The 26,342-nt window shown below is 37.8% G+C and overlaps 1 protein-coding gene across 10 annotated transcripts in view; it reads left to right on the top strand.

Annotated features, from left to right (window-relative positions):
* The window catches only part of LOC123679070 (TRAF2 and NCK-interacting protein kinase), a 49,392-nt gene that overhangs the window by 4,283 nt on the left and 18,767 nt on the right, over positions 1–26,342 (top strand). For 7 of the 10 annotated variants that reach the window (XM_045616432.1, XM_045616429.1, XM_045616423.1 and 4 more), the window contains exons 3-11: positions 1,144–1,351; positions 19,766–19,942; positions 21,542–21,823; positions 22,060–22,234; positions 22,294–22,446; positions 22,506–22,613; positions 23,257–23,359; positions 23,638–23,658; positions 25,308–25,573. In XM_045616432.1, the coding sequence (XP_045472388.1) occupies positions 1,144–1,351; positions 19,766–19,942; positions 21,542–21,823; positions 22,060–22,234; positions 22,294–22,446; positions 22,506–22,613; positions 23,257–23,359; positions 23,638–23,658; positions 25,308–25,573 (1,493 nt within the window). The remainder of the gene's footprint in view (positions 1–1,143; positions 1,352–19,765; positions 19,943–21,541; positions 21,824–22,059; positions 22,235–22,293; positions 22,447–22,505; positions 22,614–23,256; positions 23,360–23,637; positions 23,659–25,307; positions 25,574–26,342) is intronic. The other 3 variants (XM_045616431.1, XM_045616430.1, XM_045616426.1) reach the window with 1 other exon arrangement.

Below are 26,342 nucleotides of genomic sequence, written 5' to 3'. Positions count from 1 at the left end.
AACTGCCAAAATACATTACAAAAGTCACTAGGATTTATAATATTACTTTTTCATTGAATTTCGACAATAATTCAGAAAACTTGACTGAAATAGAGAAAAGATCGTCTAATACTCATTGCAGAAGGCGATTCCAACACTCATGCGTTCGAAAACTCGCTCCTTTGTCTCTCATTTTGGAATTCGTTATTCGTGTTGGAATAGGAGAATATTGTGTAACCTCATCGGTTTTTTTTTTGTAGATTTATGAAAAATAATGGTGTAAGGGAAATTATTGTTCGATACTTTATTCTTATACGTAGTTATAATTTTTAATGCTTTTATTATTTCAATAAAAAATGATGATGATTATCAATTACAGGTTTTATTTTTCGGTCTAATATAAAAAATCTCAAGCTTAGATGATAATGAAATTTGTCCTAGTGATTCGAATCTCAACATTCATTCAATTGAATAACTTGTACACCTTCAACTAGCCAATAGCCAACAATTAGATCAGATCAATGTCATCATTGACCTAGACAGGGGTTGAAATTTTTCTGTTGTATTTATTTTATAAGATATAAAGATGAATTATCTAGAAATAATAAAACAGAAATATAAACAAACTTCCAAAAGACACATTCTTGTTGCTCTGGAATGAAGGCCAATTTCAAATATGAGTCAAGGTGAACGGAGCTTTATCGGATCCTAAGCTGTGATTACATTAGGCGCAATTCCCTCGCGAAATTATTTCGCGAGGAAATTGTGTCTAGTGGAAACGCGCATCTGAGGATTCGCATCGAGAATCGCTAGGTATAAACGGGGTACCTACAGTTGCGCGAGTGTTGAACCAAGAAGAGTGCTTGTAACTCATCGAGTTTTCCAAAAACCGAAAATTCTTGGGGAATACAAAAAATAAAAATTAGTTCAATCGAAATTAAAGATGAGAAAATTAATTATGAACTAGGCTTTCATTTGTACAGAAACTAGAACTGAAGGCGACTCGCTCAAGTCGCGCAATTTTTCGCGCTGAATTGCGCTCTGTTTTGAGTGGTGCGAAATTTCACTCGAAGTGAGTCTTGCGCGAGGGACTTTCGCTAATGTAAATGCTGCTTCAGATCTTTCTGCTCTTTCGGTATCCTTTCTCAATGTTTGTTTTCCTAGGGCCGTCACACCAAGACGGGCCAGCTGGCCGCCATCAAAGTCATGGACGTCACGGAGGACGAGGAGGAGGAGATCAAGCTGGAAATCAACGTCCTGAAGAAGTTCTCCAACCACCGCAACATTGCCACGTATTACGGAGCCTTCATAAAAAAATCGCCAGCGGGGAAGGACGACCAACTGTGGTTGGTGATGGAATATTGCGGAGCAGGTGAGTGTTCTTCTTCGGTTTGGGTGAAACGTCGGAGAAGCGGCACGCGCGTGTTGCAACACGCTGGAAATAGAAACGTTGTTTAATAATAACCCGAAGGACGGAGGTGAAGAAATATGACCGAGGTGTGTGAATACCGGGTATGATCACGATTGGTTTCGTTGCCGATGTACGATCGATTATTTTAGCGCGGTTCTAAGCAGAACCGAGCTGAAATAGAGGGTTTTCCAATAAGAAGGTTCATTTGGATTTGAAACAGAAAACTATGTAGTATATTTTAAGAGAAATCAATATATATATTAAATTCATTGCAATGTCATTAACGTTGGAAAACGATATCAGCCAAAGTGCCGCTACGGTTGCAGCACCGTATAATTTTCCTGAAAATTTCCATGACCACTTCGCACGTTTGCGGCTGTATGTTCTCAATAACTTCACAAAATCCATTTTTAAGGTCTTGAATCGATTGTGGAGCATTGGCATAGATCTTATCTTTCACGTGAACCCAAAGAAAAAAGATTAAAGATGTTATATCATTCGATCTTGGTGGTAAAGATTAAAATTTCGATTGTTTTGTTACTTCTGTGGCACGTAGCGCCGTCTTGTTCAAAATAAAGGACTTCCTCATCAATATCTTCCCGCCATAAAAAATTATTAATCAAACATAGGCGTACAACTTTGCTTCCGCCGTTTTTTTTTGCGAAATTCGGGGCTTTATTGTAAAAAACTGGTTATACATTTATGATTCAAAGTATTGTCCGTCGCTGGTCACTACTTTCGGGCAGCGTACGAAACCCGCGTTGAAAAAACTGGTTATCTTCTGAAGCGATTCACGAATCGATCTAATTATTTATTTCTTTATAAGACCGGAAGTGCTGGTCAGCTAGGCCGTGTGCCATTGATAGAAACGGGTGATAGTCCGAGTGAGCACCGTCTGGAGAATACGGCGGGTAGGTAGAACTTCCCATTTCAACGTTTTCAAGTATGTCTCTGCTCAAACGCAATGATTGCCATCGCTTGTGATTGTTTCAGTCGGTTTCAACAGCTCATAATACACTACGCCGAGCTGGTCCCACCTAATACATACTGAGTATGACCTTGGAACCGTGAATATTCGGTTTGGCCATCGACGTGGGAGCATAGCCGGGATATCCCCATGATTTTCTGCTCTTGGGATTATCGTAATGCACCCATTTTCCGTCTCCTTTCACAATGCGATGCAGAAATCCCTTCCGTCTTTGCCAGCAGCTGTTCACAAGCAAACAAACGCCGTTCTACATATCTCGGCTTCAACTCGTACGGCACCCAATTTCCTTGTTCCTGAATCATTCCCATGAATTTCAGGCGTTTTGAAATGGCTTGTTGCGTCACTCCCAATCATCCTGCCAATTCTTGTTGCGTTTGACACGAGTCTTGATCAAGTAATGCCTTCAATTCTGCATATTCGAAGACGTTCTCTCTTCGATTTCAAAATCACCGTTCTTGAATCGTTGAAACTACTCTCGGCAAGTTCTTTCAGTAATAGAGGCCTCACCATAGGTATTTGAGAGTATTCGATGAGATGATATTTCGTAGAGAATCATAATCATTTTGATTGATTTCAAGGGTCCAGTCAGCGAAAATACAACGTTGGTGTTGTTGACTGAAATTTGAAAGCCTCAAGACCTAACACTTTATGAAATACATGTATGTGAATGCTGCTCTGATGAATTTCAAAACGAACATTGGCTGTCAATGTAGTAATTGACAATCCAGGTTTTATTATCTTCCAAACTAACATTATTCCCACAGCGGTTGAAGCCCGAATACCCTAACAATAAAATCGCTGCTTACATCACAATTTGAGGTTAGAATAGGTTATGGTCGCCACGATAATCTCGTATGTCAAACGTGACAACGAAACCACATTATCCAGACACAAGTGTGGCTTTGTTTGATCTGTCAGTCATTCTGACGATAACGAAAACAAACGACGACCGACGTAAAACAACAGATAAACGCACTAACCCCCGTTTGTTTACAAATCGTGGAAGTTTATCTATAGTGCGGACGGTGGGTCAAGAGACAAAACAGATGCATATATATTCCACGGTGCATTCTAATTGGACGTCGGCAATTTAAATTTACAATGACCGATAATGTTTTCTAGGTGCATAATGCATGTGAAAACCTTGAACCAGCGACGGGCAAGCGGTAGCAATAGGTCGTGTCACTCGCGGCCGTGCCCAGCGATTTCGTTGTTGCACAATCGATGTACAGGGTAGGCAAATAAGCGAGGTAAGCGGCTATAACTCAGGATCCACTCATCGTAGAGACTTACGGTGAAAAATTTTACCATAAAGTGTACAAGAGAACACACTAGAAATTGTTTTGAAGTTCATACCTCTACCACTAGGGGGCGTAATATCTACCGTCGAGTAGAAAAATGAATTTTACTCGAAAATGTTTCATATGAAGTTGAAGAAAAAATATCATCTCTGTAATCCTTGGAAAATTCTATATCTTTTTGAATTGTCACTTTCGATTTTACGACATCAAATAAGGGTAGGTGAAAGGGAGAAATCTGACTGATTGAAACGCCTGTAACTTCAGTTTGGCTCAACATTTTTGAGCAAATTAGATCTCGTCTGAAAGATAATATCTTGTTGATTGAGCACAAAATATAGTCATGATAAATTTGCTTTTGCTGCTTTCGATAGGGGGCGCTAAGTCAGAAGTTCATTGTTTTGTTCATTTTACTGCGAAATTTCAAATGTAATGATAGGATTTTCTTAACAGAAACAGAAGTTCCATCAAATTTGCATGAAAAAACCTGAAGGTCGCAGAGCGATAATTTCAGGCGTTCTGAAGTTATGGCCGAAAGAAGATATTATTCAACTGATGCACTGCGAAAAACCGAATTGTGTCTTTAAGTTCTAACAGAAACAGAAAGCCCATCAAATTTGTATGAAAAAAACCAAAAGGTCGCAAAGCGATAGCTTCAGGCGTTCTGGAGTTATGGACGAAAAAAGATATTCTTCAACTGATGCGCTGAAAAATTAAATTGTGTCTTCTTTCGGCCATAACTCCAGAACGCCTGAAGCTATCGCTTTGCGACCTTTTGGTTTTTTCATTCAAATTTGATGGGCTTTCTGTTTCTGTTAGAACTTAAAGACAGTACAGGTTTCACGTAACAGGCCAATTGAGAAGTCCCCGGTCTACCAAACTAAAAACACATTTTTTTTTTAAAATTCTATTTTTTTTATTCAACATAGTTGCTTTCGAGGGCGATACATCGATTTTAGCGATCTTATAACTTCTCGATACAATTTTTGTAGTACGATTTGTCTTTCGCTTCAAAATAGGCCTCAGTTTCGCCGATTACCTCTTCATTGAATCTTAATTTCTTTCCAGCGAGCATTCGTTAGAGGTCTGAGAACAGGAAAAAGTCGCTGGGGGCCAGATCTGGCGAATACGATGGATGCAGAAGCAATTCGAATCCCAATTCATGCAGTTTTGCCATTGTTTTCATTGATTTCTAACATGGCGCATTGTCTTGATGAAACAGCACCTTTTTTTTTCAAATGGGGCCGTTTTTTAACAATTTCATCCTTTAAACGATCCAATAACGCTATATAATAATCGCTGTTGATGGTCTGGCTCTTTTGGAGGTAATCAATGAATATTATACCTTGCGCATCCCAGAATACTGATTCCATAACCTTGCCAGCTGACCTTTGTGTTTTTTCTCGCTTTGGGTTGGATTCATCGTGTGCAGTCTACTCAGCTGACTGTCGATTGGACTCCAGAGTGAAATGATGGAGCCATGTTTCATCCATTATCACATATCGACGCAAAAATGCAGGTTCATTGCACTTAAACAGCTTCAAACACTGCTCAGAATCATTAACACGTTGTTGATTTTAATCGATTGTGAGCTCGCGCGGCCCCCTCTTTGCACACAGCTTTCTCAATGCACAAATATTCGTGAATGATATGATGTACACGTACAGATGATATCTTCACAATGTCTGCTATCTCGATCAACTCCACTTAACGGTAATTCAAAATTATTTTGTGAACTTTTTTGATTTTTTCGTTGTTGGCTGCCTCTTTTGGGCGTCCACTCCGTTCGCCGTCTTCAGTGCTCATTTCACCACGTTTAATCTCAGCATACCAATCAATGATGGTTGATTTTCCTGGTGCGGACCTCGGAAACTCTTCAACTCTTTTCCTCAATAACTTTACATGCCTTGCTTCGATAGTTTTTCCGAAAACATATTTGGATAGCCCATCATTGTGATGGGTCACTTTTCAATATTGCTCAAAGGATGACTCACAAAATCCAGTAACCCGCTAACGTGAAACACCCTGTAGGACTGAGCCACCCAGCCAACAGCTCGAGTTACAAATTGTCAACTGCATCCGATACAGAAGAGTTATACGTGGGAACAGCGTAGTCTACGATATGCTAACAACTACAAATACAAAGGCAAGCTCTATTCATTCCAGCAAAACAGATCTGTTTGATAAAAAAGCAACTCGAGGTAACAATACACCCCGATCTGCGAACAAAACATTTATGTGCTCTTGGATCCAAACAGCTGCCATTTCCATCTATATTTTCAGTAGATAGGTATATGGGAGTTACTTCGAAAATCGATCAGATACTGACTTGAACAAATAAAGGATATTTCATAGAGTAATAAACATAGATAAAGAGAGTATACGCAATTTTTACATGTCGCCAACATGGTTAGATTACGTTGTGGGGTTGTGATATATGTATTTTCAAATCCACAATTTTACTATATCAATGTACACTGCGCAAAAAAATTAAAGCACATTATGGAAATCTCAAATTTATTCTACAACTGAAGGTGTTCTCAATGATAATTATTTTTATCAGAATTATGCATGCATATGTTATCCACTTTCAACGTTTTTCTTCAATACAGATGTTTTTTCCCAGCAGGAATAAAAAAAGATGAGATTATCAGATTTTGAATGTATTGGCTCCATTCTGAAATCAGTTGTTCTGGATCAATTCTAGTGATCAATAGTTTTTCTTTCGTTTGATTTTCTACACTCGATCGCTATGCAACGCGAAACACTCAATTTGACCCAAGAGGAATGTGCCCAAGCGGTAGTTTTGCGAGAAGAAGGGTGGACATACACAAGAATTGCAGAAAGGTTTAGAGTTTCCCATACAAGTGTGTCCAGAATGTTGCAGCGATTCAGGGAGACAGGTATGAATGTCCGAAGACCAGGGCAGGGTAGACCACGAGTAACAACTGCCATTCAAGAACGTTACTTGAGAGTTTCTTCGTTGAGACAACGGTTTGCAACCGCTTTGCCTCCTCCAATATCAGCTTGAGCAAACTCATGGGGTGCAAATTAGCACTCAGACAATAAGAAATCGCCTCAGAGAATATGATTTAAGGCCTCGTGTCGCGGCAAGAGGCCCAGCTCTTACCCCAGCCCATCGAAGGGCGCGTATGGATTTTACGAGAGAGCATATCCATTGGGAAGAGGCTGATTGGGAAAGAGTTCTCTTCACAGATGACTCTAGATTCTGCTTCTACCATTGTGATCGACGTTCCCTTGTATACAGACGTCCACATGAAAGATATGCTCAGTGCAATTTCCTGAATACTATACATTACTGTCCATTTGCTTTTCGAATAGCATCTCGAGGAAAATTTAATTTCTTGAAGTAAACCGTTGATAGCAAGTTCATTTCTCTCTTAAAAATAAACTAATGCTATAAATCAAATAACAAAATGTTGAAAAGAAATGCGGATTAGGGTTTGACAACAATCTTCTGATTAACCTTGTATAAAAATAAGCCAGCACTCAAAAAAAGATTGAATATGCAAATTCAAATTCGTAATTATATCTACAGTGTACTGAAGAAAAATTTGAAAATTGAGTCAAAATTAAGAAAACTATGATTTCAAATTTCACTAAATATAAGTTTCTTGCGTTTTTTTGCACCTGAGTGTTTTTATGCACATTGGCATTACTTCTGCGACCTCAAAAAATAATTGTAATATAGCAAATCACCTTCATAGTTATTTGAAATTAAATTTTCTTCTTTCAAAGTATCAGATTTTTTTGTCGAGCTTCTTCTCGTCAGTGATATCGGCTATTCAAATAACGGAAAGTGTTATTTGTAATGTACCCGTGCCGTATGCAAATCGACGTTTTAAAAAAAAAAAGACCATTTGCGGGTTCTTTCAAGAGTATCGACCTTGCCCCGTAGGCGATTCTCTGCGTATATCGGGTGTCCCAAGGTGAGTGGCCTATTAGATTATTATGGAAACTATTGATGGTAAATATTTCAAATTTTGTGGATAGATATTTGGCCAGTTAAGGTACATTTTTAAAATAATTTCACATTTCCAGTGTTGCCGGATGTACGACAATTTGGCAACAACTTTGTTATTTTGAATGGGACATCCGGTATTTCTATTTTTTTATGATACTCCATCAAATATTAAATCTATTCACTCTTACTTTTCCATCCCTATCTTCAACGGTTTTTGAGTTATTAATTATTTTTCGAAATTTTAGATCAAATTGACGTATTACGAAAATGACTCTAGTTCGCTCAATATTTGAGATTTAAGTCAGAAATTTTGCAAGTCGTTAGATATTGATCTGATCTGTGTCACTGCTTTTGAATTATAGTTGTCAATAATACAGGACGGACCAAAAAAATCATCATTTACCAAGTTACAAAATAGTAAAAAAGTCTATGTAAGTGAATAGAAAAATTGTAGAATGTGTTGTACTGATTCCAAAAATTGAAAAATATACTAGGTGTCTAATTTGAAAAAATAAACTTTTTTACAATTTTGTAACTTGGCAAATGATGATTTTTTTTGGTCCGTCCTGTATTATTGACAACCATAATTCAAAAGCAGTGACACAGATCAGATCAATATCTAACGACTTGCAAAATTTCTGACTTAAATCTCAAATATTGAGCGAACTAGAGTCATTTTCGTAATACGCCAATTTGATCTAAAATTTCGAAAAATAATTAATAACTCAAAAACCGTTGAAGATAGGAATGGAAAAGTAAGAGTGAATAGATTTAATATTTTATGGAGTATCATAAAAAAATAGAAATACCGGATGTCCCATTCAAAATAACAAAGTTGTTGCCAAATTGTCGTACATCCGGCAACACTGGAAATGTGAAATTATTTTAAAAATGTACCTTAACTGGCTAAATATCTATCCACAAAATTTGAAGTCTTTACCATCAATAGTTTCCATAATAATCTAATAGGCCACTCACCTTGGGACACCCGATAGAACCTGCCGAAAAAATGCAGTCGACTTGGCAATACGAACTGTGGCATGGGATGGTTCCATTGAAGGTCGCCTAGAATACCAATACAATGAGATGTCGAATTAGTGACACTGATTTTTTTTCTACGATATCGCGATTGTGAAATCGAATACGTTAAAAAAGAATAATAACGTTTAAATGATCGAATTAGGTGTGGAATGAATAGATAGATAAAAACAATATAGACGATTAGATAAATCAGCTATCTATCGTGAAGGTTGACAATGAAATAAAACGTCGATAAATTATCAACCGTTTGAAAACAAACACGGTAAATAAGTTTTGAGAGAGTTGGTGCTGAACCCTTTATTTTTGAAAATTTTATTTGTATTTCATAATGATTAACCTCCAGTTACTGTCCAGTATTCTATGCAGGTGGTTCTAAAACTATAATGGGGACTGGCGCTGGAGTATTCGGGACTAACACCAAATGCTCACTATCGTTACGCTGCTGTCCAAGTGTCTTTCAGGCAGAGATACTTGCAATCAAAATAAAGGGAGTTTTTTTTAGAGCTATAGAACTTTAAATTGCAATAAAACAACGATGGATTATTCGATTGACATGAATTTTATTTATCCGCAAGATAATCTTGTAGCATTACATTTTAAATATGATTTCTGGCATATGACCGCCACAGCTGGCTCGCATGTAGTCCAATCTGGACGTCCAATTTTCGATGACTTTTTCCAACATTTGTGGCCGTATATGGGCAATAACACGACGAATGTTGTCTTCCAAATGGACAAGGGTTTGTGGCTTATCCGCATAGACCAATGACTTTACATAGCCCCACAGAAAGTAGTCTAGCGGTGTTAAATCACAAGATCTAGGAGGCCAATTCACAGGTCCAAAACGTGAAATTAGGCGGTCACCAAAAGTGTCTTTCAATAAATCGATTGTGGCACGAGCTGTGTGACATGTTGCGCCGTCTTGTTGGAACCACAGCTCCTGGACATCATGGTTGTTCAATTCAGGAATGAAAAAGTTAGTAATCATGGCTCTATACCGATCACCATTGACTGTAACGTTCTGGCCATCATCGTTTTTGAAGAAGTACGAACCAATGATTCCACCAGCCCATAAAGCGCACCAAACAGTCAGTTTTTCTGGATGTAAAGGTGTTTCGACATACACTTGAGGATTAGCTTCACTCCAAATGCGACAGTTTTGTTTGTTGACGTAGCCATTCAACCAGAAGTGCGCTTCATCGCTAAACAAAATAAAATGGACGTAGTGCGCGATACGTATTCCGCCCAGAACCATTATTTTCGAAATAAAATTGCACTATTTGCAAGCGTTGTTCAGGCGTGAGTCTATTCATGATGAATTGCCAAACCAAACTGAGAATAAATCACTTGACAGCTGTTAAATCGGTCGCCATCTTGAACAGTAATGCCAACTTAAAGTTATATACCTCGAAAAAAACACCCTTTATATCGTCTCCTGTCAGTTTTGTTGGAATTTATGAAAGAGAGATAAACATAGATTCATTCCTCACGAAATAGATACAATTTTATCTTGCCCAAGAATATCTAATTGGTCGGCTGTGTTCAAAATATGGAACGCGAATCAGCTCGAAGAGCTCAATTCTGGGAATCGTACGTATTATTAATGTTCTGAAACGATGCGTCAACCGCTTAATGTAAGTTACACTACGTATAATGAAGGGGGCTTGGACAATGAGGTTGTCTGATAATGTTCTCAATAGAAATGCGCGGTCTTAATCTTCCTTTCGGTATCGTCTATTTTCAATGGAGCATTGTTCCTGAAAACTCGGAACCTCTCCCCTGTTGAATGGAGAAAATTCATTTTGAGATGGTATTGTGCGATTTTGGGGATAAACATGCCAAGTTTGAAAAATAATTCAACGGTACAACATTTGCTTTCTAGCGTAGGAGAAGCTTAGAAGGAAGCTCCCGGAATAAATAAATTGATCTCTGCTAATAGGTTTAGCCCTATGCTTCCTCGTATTTCGTTGTTAAAAATTCATCACTCCACAGTGAGTTATTTTCTGTCTTGTAACGACATCATACGCATGCACATCACTAATTGTATATTCAAAAAATCTGAAATTCCTAAGAAGGGGGCTCAAAAAAAAAGTTTTTATGAAAGACCCACCCAATTATTTGAGAAGGAATCGCCTCCTAATTTTTTTCGCAACTATTCATATACACTTTTTATATTTTCTATGGGCCAAACTGAGCGCCTGCACTAAATTTCATCAAAATTGGATTGAAATTATAGATGTTAAGACACGAAACCAAAGTTGTTCAGGATGATGTTAAATGCATTTTGCCAGCGGATATTTCTAAACCAGACAGCAATTTTTTTTCTTCCCAAGAGTAATCACAATGCTTCCTCTAGTTCACTAGGTAAGATATTGTTCTCCGAATTCATAATTTTCTCTCGGCCAATGTATTTTGTTTAAACGTGGTGAAATGAGCACCGAAGACGGCGAACGCAGTGGACGCTCGAAAGAGGCTGTCACCAACGAAAAAATCGAAAAATTTCACAAAATAATTTTGAATTACCGTAAAGTGAAGTTGATCGAGATAGCAGACATTGTGAAGATATCATCTGAACGTGTACAGTGCATCCCATTTTGGGTGAGACTGCCAGGTTTCTCGCTTGTTATTTAAGATAGAGCCTTGCGGTTTTCACGTTCCTGTCCTACTTTTTCGTGAAACTCAAGTTGGTCTAATCAGATTTTGCATTACTGTTTCCGTTCAAGAGATACAGGGTGATTTTGGAAATTGATACTTTTCGGACCCCTCCTTTATCTCCGAAGTTATTAGAAATAATGCTGAGGTAAAAACTACTTCTGAATCAGAATTCTGCGTAGAATCCAGTGGCGTACTCATTATTTTTTTTCGGGGTATGGTTTAGAAGATTCAACACAAACTTATGTTTTTTTAAATGGAACACTATGTGTATCATTACTTCGTTGAATTCGTTATTTTTTTCCCTTCAAAATGATATATGACACTATGTAGGTAGGATGTTCAGAAATGTTTAAAAAACACTAAAACATCAAATAATGATGATTTTTTGTTAATGGGCAATGGATTTCCCATTGAAAAGAAGAATCAATAATAATAACAATAATTTATAGCGATGACAGCTAGATCAGATTGGTTTTTTCCCTCCAATGCCTACTTGATAAAACAATGCTCCCAAATGCATAGTAGCCATAATAACAACAAGGATGTTTGTGTCATCAATGACCTACTATTTTTAAAAATCGAAAGTAATAATCCTCTTATTGAAACATAGAAAATTCATGGCCCATTTACAAAAAAATCATCATTATTTGACGTTTTAGTGTTTTTTTAACATTTCTGAACATCCTACCTACATAGTATCATATATCATTTTGAAGGGAAAAAAATAACAATTCAACGAAGTAATGATATATAGGGTGTTCCATTAAAAGAAATATAGGTTTGTGTTGAATCTTCAAAACCTTACCCCGAAAAAAAATATTGAGTACGCCCCTGGATTCTACGCAGAATTCTGATTCAGACGTAGTTTTCAGCTCAGCATTATTTCTTATAATTTCGGAGATAAAGAAGGGGTCCGAAAAGTATCAATTTCCAAAATCACCCTGTATCTTTTGAACGGAAAAAGTTATACAGAATCTGATTAGACCAACTTGAGTTTCACGAAAAAGTAGGACAGGAACGTGAAAACCGCAAGGCTCTATCTTGAATAACAAGCGAGAAACCTGGCTGTCTCACCCAAAATGGGATGCACTGTACATCATATCATTCACGAATATTTGTGCATTGAAAAAGCTGTGTGCAAAATGGGTGCCGCACGAGCTCACAATCGATCAAAAGCAACAACGTGTTAATGATTCTGAGCAGTGTTTGAAGCTGTTCAAGTACAATAAACCTGAATTTTTGCGTCGATATGTGACAATGGCTCCATCATTTCGCTCTGGAGTCCAATCGACAGTCAGCTGAGTGGACTGCACACAATGAATCGAATCCAAAGCGAGGAAAAACACAACAGTCATCTGGCAAGGTTATGACATCAGTAGTCAGGAATGAGCAAGGTATAATATTCATTGATTACCTCCAAAAGGGCCAGACCATCAACAGCGATTTTTATATAGCGTTATTGGGTCGTTTGAAGCATGAAATCTTTGAGAAACGGTCCCATTTGAAGAAAAAAAAGTTGCTGTTCTGTCCCCCAGCGACTTTTTTCTGTTCTCAGACCTCAAAAGAATGGTCGCTGGGAAGAAATTTAGCACCATTGAAGAAGTAATCGCCGAAACTGAGGCCTATTTTGAAGCGAAAGACAAATCGTACTACGAAAATGGTATCTAAAAGTTGGAAGATCGCTGTATCGGCCCCGAAGACAACTATGTTGAAAAAAAAATCGAATTTTGCCAAAAAAAAAGGTGTAACAATGGAAGACCGGAGACTTTTCAATTAGCCTGTTAAGTAAATTGACATTTGATAAACGAAGTTAGAAAAAACGTCGTACTGTTCTCTGATGATAGACGAGGATCGTCGAAACGTGGCTTGGCATCGAGGATGGCAGATTTTACGCTGTTTCTCTCCCAAAGCGCGATTGTCCGAGCGCTGCCGGTGTGACTGACCGCGAGCGAAACTGATCGAGCGCCGCTCCCGAAAAGCGGCTCTTCTGCCGCTAAGGTTGTTTACCCCAGGCCATCATCGGGAGAGAAAGAAGACGCGCCCCACGCTGCTGCAGCCTCGGTGACGTCTCCCTTCGGGTATTCGGCCAGCCGGTCGGAATTTCGAAAAAATCGAGTGGACTTGGCGACGTTGGTGGAAAAGCCGGAATGTCGACGTTTTCAAGCCGATTTAACTCGGCCCATAGAGTAATAAACATAGATAGAGGTGGTATGCGCAATTTTTACATGTTCCCAACATGCTTCATGTTTCTATCTCCGAGTATTATCTTCAGGTCCTACTAATTGAAAAGAAAACAGAGCAATATGAATAAGCAAGAATAGTTATTTATAATACAAGTGCAGAAGGCATTGATATTCCTCCACGAGTTCAAAATTCAAAAATGAGGCACGAAGTGGCGAGTTTTTGAATGAACGAGTGGTACAATGAGCCTTCTGTACGAGTATTGTACATTATTTTCTCTAATTCGTTGCATTTTTATTGAAATTAATGTAATATTTCCATAAATATCATTTAGTGATTTTTGCATTGAAAAATGTTGGTTGGCAGAACTGATTTCTTTAAGGCAAATTGATGAATTGGCAGATAAAGCCGTGGCGAAAAGTTCGGAGTACCAACATATAATAATGAAATATAACCATGAAAACTGTGCGTTTCTGATATATTCTCGCACGATTTTGTTTTACAGGATGTGGAAGAATGAACAGAATAACCACAGAATTAGAGAAAATCTGATTCGTTAACATTGCCCGAAACTACTCTGTTTATACACCAGAGTTATGCACTGATCAGTTGGATTGTTGAAAGATGAAATCATTGCTATGAAAAATAATCTCAACAGAAGGAAGCATTACATTTTCTAAAATTCTTATACATGCGCTTCACTATCAATTAAATCTTTCGCCAATATGCCATAGAACTCCAAGTCCACATATTTACAGAAAAACGACCACTTTTGGAATATATTATCAAAGAAGGTAATACCACGAGTATTTTGCGGTGAAAATATTTGTATTCGGTATCATCATAGGGTAATAAACTTAGATAGAGAAAGTATTCGCAATGTTTATACATGTCCACAACATGGTTAGATTACGTTGTCGGATTGTGATATATTTTCAAAACCGCAATTTTACTATATCGTTATGAATGTATATTATATTGAATGAAATATATTTATTTGAATGATCGAAACATGTGACTTCCCATTTCAACGTTTCCAAGTATGTCTTGACCACTTTCGCAATATGGGGTCGAGCATTGTCATGCTGTTAAATTACTTTATCATGTCTCTCGTTGTATTGCGGCCATTTGCTCGGCTCAAACGCATTAATTGTGTTCGATAAAACTCGCCTGTGATTGTTTCAGTCGGTTTCAACAACTCATAATACGCTACGCTGAGCTGGTCTCATCAATTACTGAGCATGACCTTGGAACCGTGAATATTTGGTTTGGCCGTCGACGTAGTAACATGGCCGGGATATCTCCATGGATTTCTACGCTTGGTATTATCGCAATGGACCCATTTTTCGTCTCCAGGCACAATGCTATGCAGAAATCCCTTCCGTCTTCGCCTTGCAAGCAGCTGTTCACAAGCAACATCAACATCTCTCGGCTTCAACTCGTACGGCACCCAATTTCCTTGTTTCTGAATCATTTCCATGACTCTCAGGCGTTTTGAATTTGGTTGTTCCGTCACTCCCGATGATTCTGCCAATTCTTGTTGCGTTTGACACGAGTCTTGATCAAGTATTGCCTCCAACTCTGCATCCTCGAAAACCTTCTTTCTACCGCCATGTTGGTCTTCGACGTCAAAATCAACGTTCTTGAAGCGTTGAAACTACTCTCGGCACGTTCTTTCATTAATATCGGTCCCACATAGGTGTTTGAGAGCTTTCGATGAGCCTCCTTCATATAAAAGCAGACATAATAACTTTATGATGCAGACACAAATCGACTAATATTTCGATGGCGTTATGTTTACAAATACCTAAGCGTATTGTATGACATCTAGGATCAATTTATTTCGACTGCAACTTACCTCTATCTATTACAAAACGGCGGAAGCAAAGTTGTACAACTAATATATTTTTTTCATTCGCAAATTAAAAATATTTACTTTCTACAATGAAAATTATTTTTCAAGGAAATTATGAGAAAACCCCATAAAAATCGGTGATTTGTAAGAATAAATATTTCGTTTCGAACTGAGCAGCCACTTGGTGGTGTTCCCTCTCAATGGAATAATGCGTGTTAAATGTTCAGCACTTTTTCTCCTTTCCTTGATCTACTCATACCTTCCTCATGAAATGAAATATGAAAAATGTATATCGTTTTTCAATTTTTCTAACAGCATTAATAATCTATTGGTGAAGTACTTTCATTTCATTAACATAAAAGGAATAATAATTCTATTCCGTTATTCCTGATACTATCTCGTTTTTTTTTACATCTTTTACCCTAATTGGCTGTACAAATTATTATTAACCTGACTCGGCCCAGGTCAGTATCTTAATTTTCCAAGATTGCTTGCACGGTGAACTCAATGGGTATTTGTCTTGTTGCGACTAGTGTAGGCGTAACTTAATGGAATATGAATTCGTTCCGAGAACGCCGCGCTGCTCGTCTGAACGAGTTAATAGCTTTTAAAGCGTGCATAGGTAAACTAATGATTCAATTGCAGCTGTATGTGGGGTACGAAACTCAGCTCAACATTTTATATGAATAGATAGAAATATTCTATCTATTCATAGATAGAATAGATCTATCTATGATGATAAGAAATTGCACAAGTGCATCAAAATGACCGGATAATTTCGCATTCCTGCGTGTTTTCTTTGAAAAACTGTATTTTTGGAGAAAGGACCCGACACCAAAGGTGTAGGGCTCTTTCTCCAAAAATGAGAATGAACTCGTGCAGTTTTCAAAGAAAACACGCAGGAATGCGAAATTATTCGGTCATTTTGATGCACTTGTGCAATTACTTACGATAATTGCATTGTAGGAAGCGAAATAGCCCTGCGATAATTGCATTTTTTATAGATGCATAGTTTCTATGCATCTTACACAGTTCGAATCTATGGCAATTTAATTCTACATCAGTTTGACAAGTAATGTAACAGTTTATTCGGAAATATTCCCCCGACTTACATCCAACTGTGTAAGACTCGTTTCACACTTATACGGTTCGATTCGGTTCGGTGCGTATTCGATTCGTTTTCGGTAGCCGCCGGAAAAGTGTGAAATGGTGATACGGTGTGTGTTCGGTACCTAATAGATAACTGATAAAACCGAAAGCCCCCTCGACACGAATCGGTTTCGTTCGGTTTCCATTCGGGTCCAGGTTCACAAAAGCAATTGGTCGTCTACACACATACGGTTTAGTTTCGGTTCGGTCACGTTTTCGGCAAGGAAAAATATCATTTTATTTTCATTTTGTCATTTTAAATTTAATAATTTACATTTGGCAATGTCTGATTCACTTGACATTGATATTGAGCGGCTGATTACATCAGTCCAGTCGTGAAATCAAATCTTATACTAACCGAGTGTGTGTGAAGAGTTTTCATTCGTTTTAGGCGCTACCGAAAACGAATCGAATACGCACCTAACCGAATCGAACCGTATAACTGAAACTATGCATATATGAACAATGTAATTATCTCAAGGCTATTTCGCTTCCTACAATGCAATTATCGCTGTAATTTTCGATAATTGCACTCCATTTACATAGAATTTTTGGCAAGAGGGAAATATTCGGAGTTATGAATTGTCAAAATTTTTATTCGAAATAGATGCCGCTCTGATTTCAATGATATTTTTATATTTTGCTTGAAAATTGGAGATATTTTGCATTGAGAGGGAAGATAACAAACCATATAGCGTAAAATTTCCTGGTGCATTTCCAATCCTGCAAATAATCTCATAATTCTCAGATGCCATCAGTCGATGATCGAACGTCTCATCGCCATCGATAACAGTTTCCGAGAAAAAACATCTATTTGTTCAATTATTCATCCGGCGTTTCCGGGTATCGTTCTCGCTCAAATACCCGAACACGTCCAGGATGAAATTCCGTCGCCAGATTCGTGGAAAACCGATTTCCAGACTGTGGCCCCAGCCGGTCGCCGGCTCGACAAATTGGGCGTTATTAGCTTTTCCAATTTCCCGGTATCCAAGCGCGCGGCTTCCGATACGGACCGACCCGCTGGCTGCTTGCTGACTCACATGTTTCATTGAAAACCCGTCCGTTGCGCTACAACATATTCTTTTCTCTATTCTAATTTTAGATGTCGATCATGCACGACTCGACCAAACCGGAGAACTTGGCGGAAAGAAGGTCAAGAGCGAATCGCCCAACGGGGATTCCGTGTTTTTTCCGTTAGATTTCATCGGTTTCAATCGATATTTAAAAAAAAAACATATTCGGACGTGTTTTTACACTTTTGTATGTGAGCAAATGTTGATTCACCGGGATGGCTTATTAGACGTTTATTGGAAATTATTATTATTAGAACTCTTTATTGCATGAAAGGTTGTACAATAGTTTGTTAAAAAAAAGTGCAAAAAGCCAGCATATCGCAAAGCGATGTCTTCCTGCCAACCTTTACAGAATAGTCTACAACTTCATGTTATAACAATTTGAGTTTTTCAAGTTCTATATACACATACATAAAACAAATTATAACAAAAATTTAAATAACTCCTGACTGAATACTGGACGATGAGCAGGAAATTAATCATAATTTTGAGGTGAAAACTTGCATATTGGGGTTTCAAACGATGATATTTCTCCCTAAAATATTTTCAGATCTCTACAATTTCCGGTTCTACCGGAAACAGACTTCTACTTCCATTATTTCAAAAGGCATTAGATGCTTTTTGTATGACAATTTCGGCAATATGCCATACCTTTGGTAAAAACTCAACGGTTCATGAGTTAATGGGATTCTTATAAAAAAAACATGGTGGCGATGAGGACTCACATTTTCTGAATATTTCGGTAGAAGAAGCTTTTTTCGAAAAAAATATTTTCTTTTTCGATTCGGCAAATACGTAGTATTAAGAAGGCTGTTTGCGGTTTGGACCAAAAATGTACAGAGTGTTCCTAAGAAGATTATGAACTTGTAAAACTCAAATTCATCAAAACTGAAGATTTTCAAATTAGAACCTATAATTTTTATAATTTCATTCGATTCTACGTATAAAAATAGTGGGGGTTTCTTGAGCAAGCCTTATACCTAAAATGAATACTTTGAAAGTTATCGAGGAAAAACCGAAATTTCTAACCCTCGTTTCACACTTATACGGTTCGATTCGGTTAGGTGTGTATTCGATTCGTTTTCGGTAGCGCCTAAAACGAATGAAAACTCTTCACACACACTCGGTTATTATAAGGTTTGATTTCACGACTGGACTGATGTAATCAGCCGCTCAATATCAATGTCAAGTGAATCAGACATTGCCAAATGTGAATTACAAAATTTAAAATGAGAAAATAAAAATAAAATAATATTTTCCCTTGCCGGAAACGTGACCGAACCGAAACTAAACCGTATGTGTGTAAACGACCAATTGCTTTTGTGAACTCTGGACCCGAATGGAAACCGAACTAAACCAATTCGAGTCGAGGGGGCTTTCGGTTCTATCAGTTATCTATTAGGTACCGCACACACACCGTTTCACACTTTTCCGGCGGCTACCGAAAACGAATCGAATACGCACCGAACCGAATCGAACCGTATAAGTGTGAAACAGGTAGAAATTGCGGTTTTTTTCTCTTTTAAGGTTCTTCCTCGATAACTCTTAAAGTATTAATTTTAAGTATAGGGTTTGCTTAAGAAACCCACTATTTTTGTTTGTAGAATCAAATGAAATTATAAAAACTATTCGTTAAAACAATGGAAAACTTTATGCGCATAAATTAATAAGTAGTATTTTGAACCAAAAATTTTCATACATGTACTGAAAACAAACAGTTCAGCAGAAAACGTCCCAATTTCATGTGAAGGATTAGGTTAAGGTAGTTCAGACAGAAAATCCAAACTCGAATACAGAATTCACCCGGTATACAGCGGTGACCAAAAATAATTAAAATAAAGTTTCATTCAGAACACCTATGGAGTGAATTTTCTCTTTCAAGTAATTGCAATATCTTTATTTGAAAGGAATTACAGCATTTAACGCTTTGTACTAAAGAATGACAATCAACAACTTGTTTTAATTGATATAATGTACTTTTTCATCAATGGATATAATGAAATAACTTCAACGTTTACCTCTAAATCATTGGTATTATGAATCCCTGTCCATCAATATCACGGTCTGGGTCCGGACCCCATAAAAAATTCTGTGTATTTTATGAATGCAAAATTCTAAAAACAACATTCCTTAATGATTCTTCTTTACAGGCTCAGTTACCGATCTGGTGAAGTCGACCAAAGGCCAGTCCTTGAAGGAGGAATGGATAGCCTACATATGCAGAGAGATCCTGAGGGGTCTCTCATATCTTCATTCGAACAAAGTTATCCACAGAGACATCAAGGGGCAGAACGTGCTTTTGACGGACAATGCCGAAGTCAAATTGGGTAAATGGGACATTTTTATGATGATTATTGTTAACCTGCCCCTGTATCCTCATATAAATTCAAAAATTTTGTCCGTTTCCTTTTTCGTTATTCTTTCAAAAGAAGTTTTACCAAAATTAGAGTATGCATATGTTTGTCATTTAGATGTTAATACAGTTTGTTTATTTCAATATATTTAATTTTATAGGATATTCTTGGTAAAATGTTTATTGTGGGTGGTATTTTTGTGATTTTCGGGACATTTTGTAGGAGATTGAATTATCTGCTGTTTCTAAATGTTATTTTATAATTTTGTGGATTTTCAAAAACTATTCCAAATAAACATGTCAATGGTCCATTATTTGGAAAAGGTGGGAATAGAAATTTTTGTTTTCCAATCGAATGAGTAACGTAAGGTTTCCTTTGTGTCAGTAATTAATGTGTTCAATTGTTTCCTAATATAGTTCTGCATGAAAACTTTTGTATGAAATAATAGAAATCTTCCTCAACAAAGAACAATATTAAATAGGAAACTTCTAGCGACATTGTTTGGATATAAAGGGTGTTTTCTTTTCGAGGTATATAACTTTAAGTTGGCATTACTGTTCAAGATGGCGACCGATTTAACAGGTATCAAGTGATTTATTCTCAGTTTGGTTGGGCAATTCTTCATGAATATACTCACGCCTGAACAACGCTTGCAAATAGTGCAATTTTATTTCGAAAATAATGGTTCTGTGCGGAATACGTATCGCGCACTACGTCCACGAATTTTGTTTAGCGATGAAGTGCACTTCTGGTTGAATAGCTACGTCAACAAACAAAACTGCCGCATTTGGAGTGAAGCTAATCCTCAAGTGTATGTCGAAACATCGTTACATCCAGAAAAACTGACTGTTTGGTGCGCTTTATGGGCTGGTGGAATCATTGGTCCGTACTTCTTGAAAAACGATGATGGCCAGAACGTTACAATCAATGGTAATCGGTATAGAGCCATGATTACTAACTTTTTCATTCCTGAATTGAACAACCATGATGTCCAGGAGCTGTGGTTCCAACAAGACGGCGCAACATGTCGCACAACTCGTGCCACAATCGATTTATTGAAAGACACGTTTGGTGACAGCCTAATTTTACGTTTTGGACCTGTGAATTGACCTCCAAGATCCTGTGATTTAACACCGCTAGACTACTTTCTGTGGGGCTATGTAAAGTCATTGGTCTATGCGGATAAGCCACAAACCCTTGACCATTTGGAAGGCAAAATTCGCCGTGTTATTGCCGATATACGGCCACAAATGTTGGAAAAAGTCATCGAAAATTGGACGTCCAGATTGGACTACATCCGAGCCAGCCGTGGCGGTCATATGCCAGAAATAAATAAATAAATAAAATAAATAAATAACGTCTTTATTCAGAGAACGATTATAATATGCCTAGCAATCATGACATCAAATCATATTTAAAATGTAATGCCACAAGATTATCTTGCGGTTAAATAAAATTCATGTCAATCGAATAATCCATCGTTGTTTCATTGCAATTTAAAGTTCTATAGCTCTAAAAAAACACCCTTTACCATTTTAGATAATCTTAGTACATTATAATATCTGCTTACAGTGGATTTCGGTGTCTCGGCGCAGCTGGATCGGACCATAGGCAGAAGGAACACCTTCATCGGCACACCATACTGGATGGCACCGGAAGTTATAGCTTGCGACGAGAACCCCGAGGCTACCTACGACAACAGGAGCGACCTTTGGTCACTTGGCATCACCGCGTTGGAGATGGCTGAGTCGCAGCCGCCACTCTGCGAGTTGCACCCCATGAGGGCGCTCTTCCTGATACCCAGGAACCCTCCACCGAGGCTGAAGAGCAAGAAGTGGAACAAGAAATTTCACGGTAGGTCTTCTGAACCAGAAGTTGGGCAAAATGGCTCCATCAAATCCTTTCGCCTATATGTTCTAGCTGGCATTCTTGTAACTAGCTTTCTACCACCCAATTCGAAAGTTAAAACTCTCAAAAATGACAAACCCTCATCACAACTCAAATACTCGATAAAGGCAATCTGATATAAATTCATGGAAGAAGCACATGTTGCATTCAAAGGGCTGGAATTCATTGTTCCTTGCTTTCAGGTTTTATCGACACAGTCTTGGTTAAAGACTATCACGAAAGACCTTACACCGAACAGTTGCTTAAGCATCCTTTTATCAAGGACCAACCTACCGAAAGACAGGTTAGAATACAACTTAAGGATCATATTGATCGTTGCAAGAAAAGGAAACAGGAGAAGGAGAGAGAGGACTATAGGTTAGTCCCGCAAAGATTGTCGTTCAATCCAATTTTAACTAACTCCTTTTCATCCGCAGATACTCTGGTTCTGAGAACGAAGAGGAAGAGCCGCAAATCGCGGGAGAACCAAGTAGTATTATTCAAGCTCCAGGTGGCGACACCTTGAGGAGGAATTTCCAACAGATTCAGGAAGGCCGCACACTCAGTCAGGCAGTCGAACCACCTCCCAGGTAACCAAAAACTTGAGAAAAATTCGTTTGAATGTTTTATCATAATGAATGTTCTCCAGGGGTGGCAGGCATAAGGATAAGGAAGAAATCCCTGAACCGGGACCACCTGCTAGACCACCAATACCTCAGAGAATTATTATTGTGCCAGAGCCAGCTCCACCAAGAAGGTTAGTTTGTTCAACTCGAGTCTTTTTGCATTTTACTAAAGTTTAATGCTCAATTTTGATTTAACCCTAATGAACAATCCTTTCTTACTAGTCTGAGGGCCTATTTCACCTCACTACCATCTGTTAACGTCTTGGATAGCCTATTCATAATTTATCTTACAAATGTCTCTGATAATTGTGTTTCACAAGTGTCGGATAGGTCAAAGTGGCCAGTAAACTGTCCAAATAATTTAACACCTAGATCAGATCAGGTGGCAAATAAATTCTTATCCAGCAAATAACCTAACTCTCATGACAGGCAACATTGTCATTGGTCAGTGTATTTTGAATAAGTGTGAATGAGAATAGTTCGGGTATTTCAACATTCATTGAACTATTTTTGGTGTAACAAGTATTTGTATAAACATAGATCTTTTCGAGTTTCAAAAGTTGAATTTCATGAGATCCTTGAATATATTATCGGATAACTGTTTGGTAAATATTTTATCTGGCACACAAGTGGTAAAACAGAAAAAAATTATCCATCACGTTTGTCCAGCATCTGCTGGCCACATATCTGGGACTTACGTAGCAAGTAGCGAAACGGGCCCTTAAGAAATTATATTTCATTCATATTACCTTTACACAATGTATCTCATTTCAGACCACTGCCACCACCACCAGATAATTTTGTTTCGAGGTCCCAGCAACAGCAGCAGCAACAACAACAAAGGAATTCTCAGTCTCAACACATGTTTAAACCAATGGTATGGTTCATCTGCTTCTCAAAATTTAATGAACACTAATATTGGACAAGAACCTTTTCGAAATTATTCTGTTACACCTTCACATTGATTGTTCCAAATGTTCCCACACAATCTCAGTTTGTTATTTTTTTCTTTCTTTTTACGCCACTACATGTCTGTCCATATTCTCACTTTTGAACTTGTCTATTCTTTATTTTGTGTGCTTTATTCCTTTATCTAATTTAGCCTGTTTTTATTCATTTCATGTACATGTTTCACCAATTTATCCATAAACACAGGGTCCTCCACGAAAACCTGAGGTAGGTTATCACTGCTTGCTGGAGATAATGAGGCAACAGAAAGGAATTTCTACACTGTGATCGTTCCTTTCTGGTGCTTTCATTTTCTGTTTTTTTTTTTTTTCTTTTTTGCAAATACTGATCTGGAAGTTCATTTGACTGTAGATTTTACAGCGATTTAGGTTTTCAAGCTACTGAACTGATACAAAATCCAATTAATATACGAGATAGTTAATCAAATGTTCTACCAGACCACTGCAGAATTTTCCTCGTTTTTCTAGATTATTACTTCGATTATCAATATTCTAAATATAGCTAAAAGGGAGGATAAATATTGTAGTGGTCTTCTAGAATATTTTATTATCAATCCTATACAAATGTAATCCAAAGAACGCTTTCTGATTTTAATAAAGTGAAATATGTGAGAAATGCAAAAATCACTAAATGATATTCATGGAAATATTCCATTAAATTCAATAATAAATCAGTGAATTACAGAAAATAATGAAGAGAAGGCTCATTCTAAAACTCGTTTTTGATTTTTGAGCTATTGAAAGAATATCAATACCTTCTGCGTTTGTATTGGGTATGGTCTTTATTATATCGCCGAGAATTTCAGAGCTAATGGTTTTCAATATTTTAGATAACTTGATTCGTATATACGGACTGCTTAACACTAATCGTTGGTCAACAAAATTTTTCTTTGACAGAATTTTGGAGGTTATGAATGGTAAATCTCTTTAATTTGTAAACAACTTGGATTTCTTAATGGCTCTGAAGGGTATTTGTTTCATAATTGAAATAATGAAGTATTTGAGTATTAGATGTCATTGAAAGTGTTCATAAACAATAATCGACGACTGGGCGTGGTTACCGAAATTAACCAGAATAAAAGTACGGTTGCTCTGGTGACAGATAATATACTCTATTAGTGATGACGTCACACACCACCATTTTTGGTTCTCCTGTCAGTGTTCGGAATCCAGACAAACAAATTGTCATTCAAATTAGTACGTTGTCATTGAAGAAATTGGCTCATTTTGATAAATAAGATTATTTAAGCAACGATTTTACCATTAATTGATAGAGAGAAGTCTCGAGATTAATGCCAATAAGTTCGAACTGGAAGTTCAACTAATAAACACGGTTTTTTACAAAATCTGGGGAATGATACTATCAATTGATACTGAAATCGTTCCTCAAATACTGTTATTTATGAAAATAAGCCAATTCCTTCAACGACACCGTACTAATTTGAATGATAATTTATTTGTTTGGATTCCGAACACTGACAGGTGAACCAAAAATGGCGGTGTGTGACGTCACACTAATAGAGCGTACTCACTGAAGTAAATAGCCACCGCTTTTTGAGGACCACCAACTTACTAACCAAAGTAAGCAAGGTGATATACGGACCATACCCATTATAAATAACTATACTGTGCAGCATTGTGTTTTTATTTCACTTGAAAATCCCAAAGCACTAATTGAATTAACTTTTGTTCCAATTATTCACTCCCGACTGACTGATTTATTTGATAACAAGCAATTTCATTCAGATCCATATCATGAAACACAATTATAACTTCAAAATTTCACGTTATTTGCAAAAAAAAATTTTCCGTTTCCTATACTCGGCACATTTTTCAATATCTAACGTAATTTTTTAGGAATTAGACGCTCTGGCAGCCCATTTGAACGAGCTGGGCGTCCAGTCTTCGGCGCAGCCGGAAGCGCCACCTAGGAATAACAGGAACAGCAAGCAGGCCCAATCGGCAGCAAACAACAACGTGTCCACTCCCGGATCGACCAGCAATCACACTCCCAGCAACCAGTCCGACGCTCTGGAGGACAGCGAAAGCGATTCAGAGCCGGAGGACAATGGGAGGGTGAGGAACGACGGCACTCTGCTGGCCAGCGACCCGCCGAAGCCACTGTAAGTATATGGGATATTATGATGATGATGGGTTCAAGGTCGTTTCAACGAATAGAGTAGATAAGCAAAAGTGACCCGAAGTGGTTTATAACGGGTGTTTTTTTTCGAGGTATATAACTTTAAGTTGGCATTACTGTTCAAGATGGCGACCGATTTAACAGCTGTCAAGTGATTTATTCTCAGTTTGGTTTGGCAATTCATCATGAATAGACTCACGCCTGAACAGCGCTTGCAAATAGTGCAATTTTATTTCCAAAATAATGGTTCTGTGCGGTATACGTATCGCGCACTACGTCCATTTTATCGTCGACAAAATCATCACTCAGAGCAGTTAATTCGATTAACCATGGAACGTTTTCGCACCACGTTTACTCTTATTGATAACTCGCATCCCCAGAGACGCCGTACGGTGCGTACAGAAGAAGCTATTGCTGCTGTAGAGCGTAGCACTGAGGAAGACCCGAATGAGTCTATCCGCCATCGAGCACAGGAATTGGATCTGTGTCCATCCACTTTATGGAAGATTTTGCGGAAGGATCTTGGTTTGCGTGCTTACAAAATCCAACTCTTGCAAGAATTGAAGCCAAACGATCATCAAGTAAGGCGTAGATTCGTCGAATGGGCCCAAAATGAGATTGCCGTTGTTCCCGATTTTCATAAGCGAATTTTGTTTAGCGATGAAGCGCACTTCTGGTTGAATGGCTACGTCAACAAACAGAACTGCCGCATTTGAAGTGAAGCTAATCCTCAAGTGTATGTCGAAACACCG

The sequence above is a fragment of the Harmonia axyridis genome, chromosome 4 (assembly GCF_914767665.1).
Source record: "Harmonia axyridis chromosome 4, icHarAxyr1.1, whole genome shotgun sequence".
NCBI classification, from domain to species: domain Eukaryota; kingdom Metazoa; phylum Arthropoda; class Insecta; order Coleoptera; family Coccinellidae; genus Harmonia; species Harmonia axyridis.
The sequence above is the reverse complement of the archived record's forward strand: the minus strand, read 5'-3'. Positions and strand labels throughout refer to the sequence as shown.